Source organism: Coffea arabica, chromosome 9c, assembly GCF_036785885.1.
Source record: "Coffea arabica cultivar ET-39 chromosome 9c, Coffea Arabica ET-39 HiFi, whole genome shotgun sequence".
NCBI classification, from domain to species: Eukaryota; Viridiplantae; Streptophyta; class Magnoliopsida; order Gentianales; family Rubiaceae; genus Coffea; species Coffea arabica.
Genome location: NC_092326.1, coordinates 36,291,761 through 36,308,144, shown reverse-complemented (window position 1 = coordinate 36,308,144; position 16,384 = coordinate 36,291,761). Strand labels below are relative to the sequence as shown.

The following is a 16,384-nucleotide window of genomic DNA, read 5'->3' as shown; positions in this document are numbered from 1 at the left end:
TGGCCGAAAAGAAAGGAAATTACACTATTGACTAGTCTCCTATTACTTCTAAAAAATTACTACTACTATTTCAAATCGAATTGTCCAACGAATTCCAACCTATCCGAAAAGGAAAAAACAACAACAATCCTCTGGTAAAACATTGTGACCCCACTCTTGAGACTTAGCTATATATCGCATTTCAACTCCCTAGCTCTCGGATGTGCTAAGTTTTGAATTTGATGTGACCACGCTGATTAGCATAAAAATTCAATGAAAATCACGTCTTTAATCCCTTTTTGCTCCAAATCCCTACAACCAATGATAATTACCAAAAATAAGTAGAATCCACCAATTAACGCAATGTTTAGTAAAATAAAATAGGAAAATAATCATAAAATTAATGATAAAATTTCAACCTATCACGTTATTAAGCGAAAAAATAAATGTACTCGTCAAAAGTGGGAGCAACAAATAAAATTTATCAATTGAAATCAGTGAAGCCAAGGTGTAAGATGTATTATCACATTTTAAAGTGGTATTAGGATAAATGAATACTCTTATTCTGTTTCTACCTTATCAAGTTGTTTTGTTATCCTAACAGACCCATCCCCTCCTTCCCCTACCCTCAAATTTGGTTTACAAAATCATTAACTTGCCTGAGTCAGAATATGTTTCCGTCAATTTGAAACTAGATTCATGATGGACTTCCCTGTAAAATTAGCAATTCACCAAAAAAAATTTTTTTTGACAACAATACTAAAAGCATTGACATAAGCATCAATATTTCAAATGGCATGCATAATGACGCTACCTTTAATTACTTCTTTAGTTTTTTTTTTTTTTTGGAATGATATGTGCATTTTTTTTTTCATTTTTTCACTTTTGACTTTGCATGACAGTAAAAGAGATTATGTGGTTATTTTTAAATCATACATTTTAGTATTTAATTGTTATATTTTGTAAGGATATAATTATGTGGAAACCATGTGAGTTAATATTAGTACGACGAAAAAATACATAGAAATGCAATATAAAGAATTAGTCAATTTATGAGATAGTAATATAAAACCAAAAAAGAGGAAAAGACAGAAATAATTAGGATCATAGTCAAGGCAGACCATTTCCAAAGCCAAGGAATTAATATCCCAGTAAACAATCAAAAATAATTTTCATAGTCTAATAAATACTGTAGAGCTCTTTGATTTATTTTTTAAATTTACCATATTTGTAACACCGTTTTATCACATTGTTACCAAAACAACAGAAATCTATCGAACTTGTGTCCTACCTGAACTCAGCTACATTATTACCAAAATCTTGAATCTTTTCCTTTCCAAACTTGGATATCTCCAAACCTATATAAGTGCATACAACCACTGCAATCTCATTCGTAGTCACCCATCTTCAAGAGAGAAAAAAAAAAAAAAGTAAGATCATCTTCAAGGAACCAGAGCAAGCCCATAAGAATTTAAGATCGTCGGAATGGCAGCAGTTTATAGTTTCGTTGATACAGCTACGGACCCTTTTAACAACAGTGATCTGATGGAGTCACAACAACAATATATGCAAGCAATAGCTCTACCGGCAAACTTTGTTTCGCCTTGGGACGACGAAGATCACCCGGAAAACTTCATCCCAGGCCCGGAGGACCAGTATCGACCTCAAAGCATTCAAGAATCTTGGGAGGAGGATGAGGATCAGCCCGAAAATATTCCGCCACCGAACAGCATTCAATATGGTGGCCACTGGGACATTCCTCAAGTATATGATGAGTACGAAGACGATGGTGAATCTGATGAAGAGTTTGTTGATATACTTGGAGAACTGGCCGAACTGAATGGGGAGATCGTCACGTTTGGGAATGAACTCGGTGTAATTCTAGGTTTTGATGTATTATTGGACCAACGAAGTAATCTGTCCCAAGAAATAATCGCGGAACATCTGCAAACTCTGAAGTATCAAAAACTTGCCAAGCAAGATGAAGATGAAGATGAGGTTGATGAACTTTGTGTAATATGCCAGGATGAATTCAAAAGTGGAGAGATGTTGGGAACTCTAGGCTGCAGACACGAGTTTCATGCAGATTGTATCACGAGATGGTTGCAAGTGAAGAATGTCTGCCCAATCTGCAAGCGCATGGCTGTTCATCATCAAGAAATCTAAGAGTTTCTCGGCGAGTAATCCCAACTTTTTAGGCCTGGTTGGAATTTATCTTGAGCAAGGTAACTTTGTAAATCAATTGATCAGGAAGCTTGCTACCGTTGCAGTAGCTCTATACCTGCTCTAGAACGAGAGGAGTCAGAGGATTTTTATGAAGAAAAACAGTCTGTTGCTGGCCGGAGATAGATGCCCAATACTCGGCTGAATTGACAAATTAGTGTGGTCTCGGGGGAATTTGATTAATGCATCTTCACTAGAATTGAGTGTGGTATAGTATACTTGAACTATTTGTAAATAGTTAGGATTTTTCTGTTTAGTCTCAGCCATGAAATTTGCATGAATTGTATTTTGCGATATCAATACTTACCCAAAATAAATTTAAAAAAAATAAATAAATAGAAGCTCCTCCTAAGGTTTACTGGGCTCAATCTACTAGTGAACTTCAAACACAAAGGCTGCTGTTGTTGCCTGGTTTTCAACGTAACAAGAAGTTCTATTTATGGTGAATTGGGATGTGGAGACATTACTGGGATATGAAATAGGTGAAGGACGCGAGAATGACAATCTCAGACCCAAAATCAGACAAATTTCCATATCCCAGATATCCAACATGTTACTTTCCGGTGAATCATTTTCTTCATTGCCACTTGAAGTTTGTGATGGATTGTACTTTCATCATTCTTAGAGCTTGAATCTTGATGAAGGTTACAGAAATGGGCACATGATTCTCTTGAATGGAACATTCAAATCAGGGCAGAGAATTGGAATGGCAACAGGGCCAAACGTTTCAACTTGGTTGTTACATTAACCGGATGACATCTGATTCATCAGACTAAACTAAAAAGATTTTCATATTCTTCACGAATGATATTTGCAATTTCCCATCAAAATCATGCATCCTGTTATCTTTCATGCTAAGAAGTGAAAATAATGCACAGTAGGGAAAACATATCGACATTCAGACACATGGCTGGTTTCCTATTCTTCCACGAACATTCATTTCAACGTGAAGGCTGAATCATGCATAACAATCTGCAGAAATCCATTCAGTAGATTGAACACCAATTTTAAAGGTAAACTTTATTTTCAACAGAAGAAAAAATTGCATTGAAGGAGAAAAGAATGCCATCTATATAAAATTTCCATTCTGAACACCTATTAATATGGTTACAAGAATTTGATACATTACAATCAGACAAAACTTTAGCCGCCACCAAGAGTTACCTACACTTCCACCTTTCTGTTCAGATTTAACCAAAGAATACTAGAGCCCCCTCTTCTGGAGTCCTGCTACACAAACAAGTCTCGGTAAGATTTTGCCCTTACGCTGGAGTCTTCTTCAACCCAAGTAAATAAATTACGTCCTATCAACAGGGAGCATGCTACTCCAAAGAAAGCAGTATTCTCCTTTGAAAGGCCAGAGGGCATTGTGCCAAAAATTACCTAACTGCAATATGGAATGAAACAACATTTGACCCATTAGGTGGCCTCTTTGGCAATTGCATATGCAACCGGAGTTCTTGATCATGCCATGCAGCCAGCTCAAGACATAGAAGATCATCTGCTTTTCCATGGTCACCGTGTTACCAACCAGCCTGGTTTATATAAAACATCTTCCTTGAAATTACGACCTGTGACAGAGGTGGATTCACCTTGACGACGAAAACACTGTATAGAATATTATTCTTGATTAGTTACTGCCAGTTCAACAAACTGAAAATATTTTAAACCCTCTATCTAGGCAATAGATGCAATTACTATCTCCCAATCCCAACAGAAACCAACAATCTGAAAGGCTTATCCTTCACTGCAATGATACAATATATACCATTCATTCTATTTGCTATGGTGATTAACTCTTCAAATAAGACTTTTTTTTTTAACCATAATATGGATATTAGCTCAATTCCAGCCAACTTATTTAACGTGTCAGGCACCTAGCCTTAGACCTCTCTGACAGCTCGCTGTACCAAGTGATGAATTAACATCTCAAATCCAAGCTCTTGTTCAATCATTACATGTTTTGTGGGATCATGCTCAGTCTCTTGAATATTTAGACCTCATATGGACTTTTTACAAGGCGACATATATTATGTTAGACAATTATCAGCATATGCTATGTTCCCAACTACGTTTTGGAGCATATTACTTCACCTGAGCACTCCCACAGGTCAAAGCATATATAACTATGTTACATGGACTTGGGTGCCAATGCTGAGTGACGTACATGTCCATGTGCCAGATATCTAATAATACGGGGGCACAGCTATGGTACCTTAGATTCTGAATGGAGGATATGTTTGAAACCACTACTACATTTGCTAGAACCTTGGGTTGGTTTCGGTGGGTAAGGATGCGGAAAATGCTTAGAGAATGAGGAATGCTCCGATGACCATAGAAAGTTAAATACTAAGTGGCTTGATGGTATGCCAATAAGGCATAGGAGACAAATTTAAAACTTACTCAAAACTAAACAAATAAAAGGAGAAAGCCAAATTACTCACCTTATAGCAGACAATTGTGTCATCTGGGTACATTGCAAATAATTTGGTTCCAAGCCGAGCATGACAAGAATCACAAACACTCTCATCATTGATCAGCACGTGGCGTGACCTTTCCTCCAATCGTGCCAAGCTCGCATCGACATCTAAAGCACGGGATAGATTATGGACAATCTGAAGAAAGTTACCAGATTATCATGTCTCACACCCAGGAGGGAAAGATTCATGTACAGAACAAACAATGAGACTGCAAACTTTAAAACTGGTCATGCCAGCACAAAAGAAAGCAAACAAGCTCATCTTGGCCATTGGTAGTGGTCAATGTAAGATCACATGTATGTTTGGAAACAACCAATAAGAAATGGTTCATACTGCAGTTAAACTAGTAGGCAGATTGGAGACTATTCAATCCCAACTCCTTTTCCCATGGGGTGGGAGAAAGCTTGCATTTGATTTTGGTTGACATCAACAATAAATTTTTTATGGCCCAAAAGCAATAGATAACTTGAGACCACTTCATGCAATAATTTGTAAAATCCATGCATCAACAATACACAGAGTTCATATTTATTCATCCATGTCAATATAATAGGCTTCCAAGTAGAACAAGATACAAAGGCCTCAAGGGTAACAGCTTGAATAATGCCATATGCTTCAGTGGAGACTCAAATTTGTCATCTTCCACACCAATATCTACAACTCCAGTTTTAGTCTGCACATACTAATCAAGATCACAGTGGAAGGATATAAATCTCATGAGACTGATAATAATGCAACAAAGCTGCAAGCAGGACAACCCACATTTAGCTTCCCATGGCCTTTGGTAACTGGCACACATCTCTCTCTCTCTCTCTCTCTCTCTACCCAGATATCTGATCATCAAAAGACTTCAAGAACAACCCAAAACTAACAGTCTAATACACTGTTTCTTGACACTCAGGAAATGAAATGGTACAGAAACCAATTTTTGATAAAAGTCATATCTGATTTTCATCAATCAAGTATCAACTTACTTGCCCTTGCCGATGATGATGAAGCCGTGCCCTCAGCATTCTCAATATAGTATCTGAAGCAAGCTGGAGGGGCATGTCAGGGGACAACCTCTACAAAAAGGGGGGAAAAAAAGAACCCTATTTCAGCATCAGATATAGCAAAAGGCATAAAGAGGATCAGAGGCATTACCCTCTGTGGAACTAGATGATATTAGACCCATTATTTAGAACTTATCTCAAGCAACTTTCAACTATCAGTTTCTAACTAAGACCTATATTTTTATGTTCCAACTTCTTGAAATTGGGTTTACCTGGAGAAATGGCCAGCTATGCAACAGGCGAAAGACTCGTGATTACTGAATCAATAACACTCCTAACAACAACAGAGAGGTTCAAAAAAAAAAAGATAATGATGCAACAGTATCTTAGGTCCGTGGAACCTTTGTGATATTTGTCACAAATTAATCACCAAATATCATGTCAGCGAACAACAGTTTCCTTTTACAGCTGCTATTACAGAAGTAGAACAAAATACACAAGTTTCAATTCTCTGATGCAACTCCTAAATCCATGTGAAGAATCCCTCCACGTGCCCCCACCCTCCCCCTCCCCCCCCCCTCTCTCTCTTTCCCCAGGCCCCTTTTTCTCTTGGTTTTATGACATAAAAAGAAAGTAGGGAGGGTCCCACAAAAGGACAATGTTGGTATATAATCTACATGAAATACAGTCCCTCCCTTCTTTAATTACGATAGAGAGAGAAAGCAGACATATAACAGAAAACATGCAAGGTACCTTACATTTAGCAAGACCTCAACACAATAGCAAGTGTTTAAAATTACAGTATCAAAGAGCAGAAAATTGGAAAATGGTTCCTCATCTATCTCCATATTTCCTCACTACTTGAGGTCTATTAGACTCCATAAATGACACGTTGAAATCCAAAAGCATGCTCAAATGAAATGCTAGTATAGACACGCAGATTGCATATACTCAAGAGGAAATACCTCCAAGACTTGTAAAGGGTCAAGTGCTTCTCCATGATTGTGGAGAAGGCGGACAGCAGCCTTAAACATGGGCTCTTTGCCATCCTTCGGATCCAAATACATCTCAAGCAGTCTAGGAGAAAGGCCAGATTTGAGAAAACTAAAGGAAGTTAACTTGAGACTCTTAAGTGAGACAAAGTAAGACTTACTGCATGTAGGCATCTGGTCTACCAATTTCTGCACAATATTGTTCGGCAGCTTCACAGTCCTCCAGCTTCCTGAACCGCCAGGAAATTACACAATACATATTTAAGGACCAGAATCAGAGAATAAATCACCTTAAAGTTTTCATTCAACAATTAGGAACTTATAACCAACATTTTTCATAGCGAAGTACTAATTAAACATGTAATTTGGTCTGGTATGTTACACCTGCAGATATTTCTGTAGATGTAAACTGAAAGTTCGTATCAAGAAGCTCAGCCTACTGCACATAATTCAAATGACCTAATACACTTCACTATTAACACATAATACAAACAAGAGACTGATGATTTCAGTGTCAAAATATCAGCACATCCTAGAAATAAAGCTACATATGAAATATTATAACCTCTGTTTTTGGATTGAAGAATATTTGGAAAAATTTTTTTAAATAATACTGTCCCACTTTTTGCGATGTATGAATGTAAGATAAAAAGGTGGTTGGAAATATAAAAAGTTGATTGGGAACCGTGTTTCAACCAAAAAAATTCTCAAATAACTTATTATCCAAACACACTTAACTGTCCCTTGGATTACATCCATTTTAGCCCTCTTAAACTTTCCTTTAATCACAAATCAACCCTAAATCTTCTCCTTGCCAAAGTCCTAAAAGCCCCTGTTCATGTTTAAAATTTACATTAAAGAAAGCAATCAATTGAATAGGTATACTTAACAGTTTGAAAAAAGAAATTGAACTGCATTAGATATACAACCTTAACCCCATTAAAAAATGACAATTTACTACCAGACATGTCTATGAACAGTTTATATACAACCAATCAACATATGTATCAGAGTTCAAGAAAGATTTAGGGATGACAATATATTCATAGATTTTAATTAATTACTGACACCACGATATTTGTGATAAGAAATTTTAGTAGTTTCTACCAATGGTAAAACTGATTTCTTAGCACATTGCTGAGAGCATCTCAGAAACGAAGTTGCCCAGTTCACAAAAGATTGCAGGGCATGAATAATGCAATCAGAAAATTGAGGTGCAGTTTGGAATTGAAGAAATCATCACAAGGCAGCCATTCCCCAACACCCCCCCCCCCCTCTTTCCCTACACAAGGTCATAAATATGTATTGTAATATACAGAACTATCAACTCACAAGGCCAATATTTGGAGCACTAATGTTTCTTGACCAAGCTTCCTGTAAAGAATAGCCTGAGTAAGAAAGCACAAAAACACGATCAGATGTAAGAGATACATACAGAGCAAATGGTTGAAACACTAGAAACACATCACTTGCTGAACAGAATATCCTCCAAAAAGGAAAAGTACAATAACTCCGAGATTCCCAGCAAGACTTAGTATGCTTTGTAAGAGGAAAGAACTTAAGCATCAAAAGAAGTATTCTAAGACCTTTTCCAGCCACAATTCGGATCCTTCAATCAAGTCAAGGACCTCTTCTGGGTCATACAAGTCTGAAGACTGCAAAAAGATCTGCAATCTTTCTCTAAGAGGGCTATCAAATATTGAATTTGATCCATGATGAGAAACATTCAGCTCCTTTGAAGTTCCAGCTTCTGAATTTTGAGATCCATGTTCAATTTCATAACTTTCCAGCGCTGACTTAGCAAGCAAGAGTGCATACATTGTATGGAACTGAATGTCATCAGAATCTTGATCCTCTATCAACCATTGGAGATATCTGTCATGGATAAGGCAAGCATTATTGCGTAAAATTATCATGCAACATCAGCCAAAGATACGATACAGAGGAAACTCAAGAAAGGAGGAAGTTGTAGCGTATATTATACATGCTGCTGATGAATTCAGATAATTTAGCAAAATAATTTCTTTTCGCGATCAATTCTTTCATGAATAATGATTTTGTCATTGGCTTTGCTTGAGGCAAATAAAAAAAGAACAGGATAGTGCACAACTAGGATATGGATGCCCAAGAGGGTAGCTCAAAGGACAATATTTTTCTGAAAATGAAGACAATTACTCATCCAACAATAAAATCCGTTTCCCAATAAACACATAAAAAGCACTAAACAGAGAAACTGAGTCTTGTTCAGTTTGAATTGAAGCTTATCTTCAATAAAAATATGCACAAATCAAACTACCTGCAACTGTGTGAATTAAGTGGATGTTTCTTAGAATCAACTTCTATCATCTTAATAGAATAGTCCATATCTGGTCTCGCTTCCTAAGCCTCCTGATCCTGGTCCTAAGCCTTTGTCTCAATGACTGCTAGATTTCTAAATCTCCAGTAACCAACATTTGAATATTATGCGTGAAGAAACAACTTACAAGACAAATTGTAATCAAGCACAGAGCACATACATTTGAGAGAGAGAATGGCAGAAATTCAATACATGAAATGGAATGTCAGATACAGAAACATAACAAGAGAGAAGCAAACATGTAGCATAATATCCAAAAAAAAAAAGAGGAAGGGAAAGAGATGATTCCAACAAAGATTAGGAACAGTGAATTAAAATGACTACAGGAAACTTCTAAATTTTTGAAGACCTTATATTCACCGAGCTTAATGCAATATCAGAAAAATAAAAGAGTACCTTTGAAGAATTTCCACTTTTTTGGGATCAATTGCTGCTATTACCTCATCTGTGAAAAGAAGGTTTAGTGTCAGAGAGAGACATCTAAGGACAGAACTTATACTCCAATAAAAACTAGCAACCCATCAATCCAACAAAAGGAGATGAGTCTCAGTATAACATTTTACAACTATTATGCACCACAACATGCAAGCTAGCTCTACAATAACAACAAACCGTCAACTGGAATTGGAATAAACTAAAAACATTCTGGAAATAAAGCATTCAAGAACACTATTTGCATGAGTTAGTTTGTGTGCATGCATAGTTGTTTCTTTGGTTTTTTTTTTTTGAAGGGGGTGGGGGGTGGGGGAGGAAGTCAAGAATATCATCCAAAATGTTTCATCAAAGCAGCCTTTATTTGCAATGGAACAGGTTCGACATTGAAAAATTGGGATCTGCAACACTTGTGAACTAAAATTTCACATTCCCTAAGACAATCGTGTACCAACTTGATTTCTTTTTTTATTCTTCCTTTATTCCTTTTTAATTTCTCTCTCTTTTCCTTCCATTAAATTATTAACCAAGGTAAGAATCAACTCTTCCTCTTTTCCAGAACACAAAGTTTATTTACAAAAATAGACATCCTCCCCTTCAAAGTCTGAGAAATTCTAAGACCCGCTTACTTTAGAAATTAAATATGCATCGAAGCAAATAACAAATTGTAGTGCAAAAACTTATGATCATATCACAGCTTACCTGGAGGGAGCACATTGCTTCTTTTATCAGATATTAAAACTTGAACAGCAAGCACCGGGTTGATGTCTGCAATCTAATACCAAAAGTAAAAGCCATTAATAAAAAGATACGTTGAGCATAAGACATGCAATAATATATCTACATACCCATCCCAGATGCTGTAATACCAAATCCTGGTCAGATGACTCTTCAAGAATATTTGAAGCCTCTGCGACGGCAGTTTCCTGACCAGAGGTAACCTTCGCCAATACACGCCAAATAGCAAGAGCTTTAGAGCTCATTCCCTTACTAGCATAAAGAAATGCAAGTGTACGTAGATGCCCAGAGTCATTCAATAACATCTCTAATTCCTCCTGCACTGCCAATCAAAATAGCATGTTCAACCTTTAAATGGGCCCAAGGCCTAAAAGATACTTGAAAAGTTTCCAGTCCACAAGAACTTATCAGCACAAGCATGCCAAATTTAGCTGAAGAAACAACTACAACATTTTTAACGCAAAACCCAGCCAGAGAATGTAAAGCTCAGACCACCATCAAATTTTGCATGTGGAACCCTAAGCACAGCAGCTTCAGCCTAAAATAACTTGACCGGAGCGACATCTCCAACAAGTTACTGTTGGGGTGACATTCTCCACCATAAATGTCAGACATGAAACACTCCAAAGATAGTCAAGTTACTCATGATTAAAACAGTTAATTTACAAAACCAAAACTCATAAAGGCTGTGTAAATTATGAAAGCATCAAGTCTACATCTCATTTAACTCCAAATTCCAGTCAAATCCTTGCTTCCTCAAATACTGTTTAGCAGAAAAAAGTGATCTATACAAGCACTTAAAATCCTGCTCAATTTCAGCAAAAGAAGGAACCAGAATTGTTTTAATCTCTAGGTTCAGCCCATCAAACATTTCTGAAACCTCCAAATCTAGTCTGGAGAATTTACAATTATCAGCATTAAGGTTGATTGTCTGATAACTGCTGACTATATGTACAATCCATTGCAAGACAAGCACCAATACTCTAGGGCATCCCAGCCCTACCCCAAACACTAATGCAGGATCCATTAAATCACCAAAATTAAGTCATAATACGCCTGGAAGGTGATAGAGATGCCTTCTAACAGTAAAAATGCATTTAAAATGCCTCTAATATTTTATATGATTTGTGATTTCTGCTTTCATGTTTTCCTGTTTCCTCTTTTGCCCATGATGTGATTGTCCAAAGAATAAAGCCAGAGATAGAAACTGCTAAATCAATTAGCTTTATACAGAAGCTCGAAGTTTGAAACCACAAAAGAATTGCAACTGCATGATCCAATGATGCTATGATACCTCAACTCCTAGCTAAATCCCTTCACAAATACTGTTAAGATTCCATTCATCATAATGCATGATAACAAAAGCACAAAGGAGCCAAATGGTTCGAAGCATAAATACCACTATACAGCTGTTCTCAGAAGATGCAAGCCTTTCCATATGATCGACATGATTGAGGGCTCTATATAGGTACATCAAGAGAGTGTCAACTCCCTCCCTCAGTGAAGGAGTCAAATCTTTATGACGAGACGCTTGCATATACCTATGGTAGATAAGAAAGTGAGACTATCTTTAATAACAAACTCACAAGAAGTTACAATATTTCTTGGTGAAGCAATAGGTCTAACAGGAATTATAGACAACCTGAGCCATGATATAACATCCACATAAACCTCTCAAACAAAAGCCCACAGATAGGCAAGTGTAATCTTATCCACATAAACAAGAAATCAAGTAATGGAAATGAAAAGTAATTACCAACAGAAAATCATGAACACCTGATGAAGTTTTCAATTGCAGCCTCCAATAAGTCAGCTCTAGTTGGTGGATTTACAATAAACTCATCATCTACTGCAGTCTCAATGCCTGCTTTTTTTAGAAATATAGCTCTTTGAATAGTCTTTAATCCATCATCAACAACATTTTCAAGAGGTGTTGGTGGAGGATGCAGGCCCCAATACCGGTTCCTTGGAACCTGCAAGGAAAAAAAAATTTCTCTGAACATAGCAGTAGAAACTTGTGCAACAAGCTGCACCAAGTCGACAGTACTAAGATCTGTATTTTATCCGTTCACTCAACATACACTGACTAACTGAAATACAAAGACGAAGAAAGTATCATATGCACGCCAAAACATGTGACATGCCCTTTTAAGTATAAACAACCATCATTGCTATCAATATGTTAAGGATCAATATCTTAGTTTACACCAAAGGTAGTTAATCTTTCTGATATTCATTTAACGAATTACGTAAGACAATTTTTACCAATTGAAAAGTATAGTCAAGTATGTTCTAGGACCATCCAATCTAGGATCACCTAACCAGTCATGCTCTCAAAACACCAGAATCAACACCAAAACTATCTGCTATCTAACCCAACATCAGCTTTTCCAGCTAGATCTTCAGAAAGTGGGCTTTTATAAACAAATTCATAAACAACTAACACTATTTATCATTGTTTCTTCTCTTCCCAAAGTTCCATGCCAATAAGTTTGGTCCAGATAATAATTTTGCAGAAATTTGTTCAATCCAACCCCTTGATGAAGACAACCCGAGGCATTCCCACCAGCAGGCATTGTTATATTCAAAGTGGATTGCCCACATGCTATCTCCTCTATCTAAACAATGGCTATACAAATTCTTAAGAAGATATCTAGTCTGCTCATCAAGTTTCGCTAATCAGTTTTTCAGAACAGTTTACATAAGGAGCTGGAATGCCTTCTCAAGGCTTAAGCAGAATTACAGGTACAATGATATACCAAAAACATCATAACAAAAAGTATCAGCTAATACCAGAAGTGACCAGGGATTCGGGTCCCGCATGATGAAAGGGAAAAGTTCAGAAGGCTGCATTGTTTCTGAAAGCAAGAAATGATTGACTGCCTCCTCAAATTGCAAGTCAAACAGCAAGAGGAATCCTACTTGAGCATGAATAAATGATAATGTTTCCTTGGTCAATTCACCTTCACTCTGAAGCTCTTCAACCAAGGAGATGGCTTCTTTAAAGCATTTCTTCCGTAGTAGGTCTTTAATTTGTTCTTCCCAAGGTACTTTTCGATAGAAAATAACCTGTCATCAAAACAAAAACCTTAAGAACTCCAAAGATTGATCATTAATAGCAGTTAATGACCTTGCATTAAAAAATAAAGTTTAAGTAATAAGACATTAGATACCCAGTGTGCACTATTCTATCACCTATAAATTGCATAAAAGCAACCAAGAGTCTCATTAAATTATCTATAACAGCGATTCTCGAGTTAGGAACCATTTCACTCTCAAATAGTAAGCATCAAGACTCAGCACCGATTTCCAACTCCAACTCCGCAAGTAATAGTGAAGAAAATGATCACTAAACTTCCCATTCCACCAAAGAGTTGTTCAAGTAGCCTAATTTACCCTACTTGGCAATGGGGAAGAAACTGTTGAACACACATTTTCAACTTGTGAAGTACTTCATAGATTCTCAATAGTTTGATGCTTTATGAGGTTAAATCTTATCATCTTATAACTGCTTTTTTATCTTTTCTAGACAAGATTTATAGTTAAGAGCTTCAGTAATCAGCTCTGCTGGCTCAGTTCTGAGAAAGCTGGACATAACGATGCTACACAGAATGAAACCTTAAAGCTGTAAAAATCTGATGGCTATCCTAACAATCTCTGCTTCGTGCTGTCAATCAGCAATTGCAGCAACATACCCTAGTTGATGATGATCTACTGTATTTTACTAGCACCATCTCCTTGCGACATTGATGATTAAACTCAACTTCAGCGAAGCTAGGAATAACACTTCAGTGGGGGTTGCCGGTGTTTCAGAAACAAACACAAACAAACTTTCAAAAGGCTTCTATACAGAAATAGGCATTTAGGCACCACCTTAGCTGCACTAATCTAAGATCCACTTCTAGGGGTGACCAATCTAAATTCAGTGAAATGCTTAATTTATTAAAACTCTTTCACGATCACTTACAATGCTCTTTGCAAGCCTGACTTCTCCTAGGCCAAAAAAACTAATTATGGAAGGGATTGCAGAGACTCCTTCAAAATTCAATCAATATAAGTTCATTCTCTGATATGGAAAAATATAATCAGCCAGCTGATGTATTGCTTAGCTATGCAAGGACACTTGATTTAGGACAGGTTACCATTCTCTTAACACCCAAAATTTTGACAATTTGTTAGAACTTAATCTGAGGGAATACATATGCAATCTAGATGGAAAAATTCATTCAGCCAAGTTCTAAAATTATTCAGCTTAACGTACATGACTTCTCCCTACTTTGAACAGCAACAAAGGAAAAAACTTCTCATGCTCAACAGCAGGAAAAAGCATATCTTTCCTTGCAAAAATATCATGACTCAAACATACCACATTTACAAGTGCAGCACCTATACAGATGAAAAATTCAGAGCATATTTGTCCTACATAATGTTAAAGCACAAATAACTAGAACTACTAAAGCTGAAGAAAGAAGACGTCAAACATTTGATGTTAGTTGATTAGATAAGCACACTTTACGAGTAATATGGTAAAACCAAACATATTTACATATAAGACAATGCCATATACCTTTGAACTCATGGAGACAGCTACGAATTCCCCACTTACATCCTCCTGACTTGCCACGACACACGTTCCCCCGCCCGCATCACTCGATAGCATCACTACTTGCACGCAATTTCCTGATTTCTTATAATACAATTCCATCTTCCCATTCTTCACTGCAACAACATGTGATCCTATCTCCCCAATCGAATCTGGAACTCCCCGAAACACCAAGCTCCCTCCCACCGGCTGTCCTTCAGTATCCACAGTCACACCCACATTGTCCACCAGCAATAACACTCTACATTCCCTCACTAACAACTTCAACTGCGGCTGCCCCGACAACTCGGGCAACGAAAATATCAACCCACATTGCCCACTAATACAGGAATACAAAAAATACCCACTTTTATTCCCAAATATTATCGAATCATCTACCCATGCCAAATCCCTGATCATTCCCTCAAAAACCCCCAAAATTTCCTTCAAAAGCACAACTGAACCACTCGAAACCAACTCCGCCAGCACCAACTTTTTACCTGTGGCGGCCACGAAGAAACTGCTGCTGCTGCTGCTGCCGCTAATACTAGAACTACCATCTTCTTTACTTTTTACACCATTCAATTTCGGCAAAATTCTATCAGAATTACTGTAGTTCTTACTGAAAAATCTACGGGCAAAAGCAGTGACTCCACCTTTAATAACACTAACTTTTTTTGGAGCTTCCAGCAAAAACGAGTCTAATAAATACAAAAAACCATCGCCAGAAAGGACAATGATCCTTTTCAGATTGTCAACCACGAGGATGGAAACTATCGCCGACCCATTTCCGATGAGGGTGTGTTTGATCACCGAGACACGGTCGTTCTCGTCGGCGGCGGGATTTAAGGAGAGTAAGTAGATAGCTCCGGTGAGGGTTCCGATGTAGATTAAAGACTGCTGAGTGTCGGAGGAAGTGGTTGAGATTGCGAGGGCTTTGATGGCGGTGGGAGCTGGGAAGAGGTGTTGGTGGGTGGTTGTGGGGGTGAAGACGAAGTGGGCGACGGGTTCAATTACGGGTCGGTACTTGGGTTCGGGTTTGGATTTGGATTTGGGGTTGGCCATGGCAGATGAAGAGAAGCAGTAGGAAGCTGGATTGACTTGTAGCTTTAGAAGAGGAAAGGTAGAGTGGGGAAGAAAATAAGAACTAAGAAGAAGAAGTTCACTTTTTCTTTTTTCCTTTTTTTTTTTTTGCCATTTTGGTTTCTTTTTCATTTTTTTGTTCCTTTAGGTAAATTAAAATATTTCTTTTCTTATTCCCCATTTCAATACATGGCAAGCTCATATTTTTGGGCAAATAATTTCTATATTTTCTAAACCATCTTACGCAGCATCTCTCTCTCATGAGAGTTTTTTCTCTCTCTCTAAATAGAGAATCTTTTCCCTACGCAGCATGTCTCCGTCCCCAACCCCGCCCCGTTACATTTTAATTCCCCCTGACTCAGCCCCGCCTTCCCCCGCCCCGCCCAACTACTCCGGTGAAAGCATCCGTGAGGTTAAAAAAATTTTATTATATAATTAAATTTAAGTAAATAATCAAGTACTAAAATATCAACACATCATCAAATTCTTATTCATTGTAACTTTATAATTAAAACTCATAAAAATAA

At 37.3% G+C, this 16,384-nt stretch overlaps 1 protein-coding gene across 6 annotated transcripts; it reads right to left on the bottom strand.

Annotated features, from left to right (window-relative positions):
* Positions 1-3,249: 3,249 nt before the first annotated feature.
* On the bottom strand, positions 3,250-15,996 carry LOC113707943 (vacuolar sorting protein 3-like). 6 transcript variants are annotated; one of them, XR_011820916.1, is made up of 15 exons: positions 14,760-15,983; positions 12,986-13,261; positions 11,969-12,165; positions 11,592-11,733; positions 10,303-10,509; positions 10,157-10,229; positions 9,419-9,467; positions 8,253-8,541; positions 7,999-8,054; positions 6,828-6,896; positions 6,640-6,751; positions 5,657-5,746; positions 4,647-4,817; positions 3,586-3,810; positions 3,250-3,432 (listed from the first exon to the last, which is right to left on the bottom strand). XR_011820916.1 is itself a non-coding variant. In XM_072064350.1 (14 exons), the coding sequence occupies exons 1-14, from the start codon at positions 15,837-15,839 to the stop codon at positions 3,718-3,720; spliced, it is 2,904 nt and encodes a 967-aa protein (XP_071920451.1). In that variant the 5' UTR covers positions 15,840-15,983; the 3' UTR covers positions 3,250-3,717. The 6 variants fall into 6 exon arrangements, 2 of the variants coding, with proteins under 2 accessions (XP_071920451.1, XP_071920452.1); XR_011820915.1 differs by having other exon boundaries at positions 3,250-3,429; XM_072064350.1 differs by having other exon boundaries at positions 3,250-3,810.
* Between the last annotated feature and the right edge of the window lie 388 nt (positions 15,997-16,384).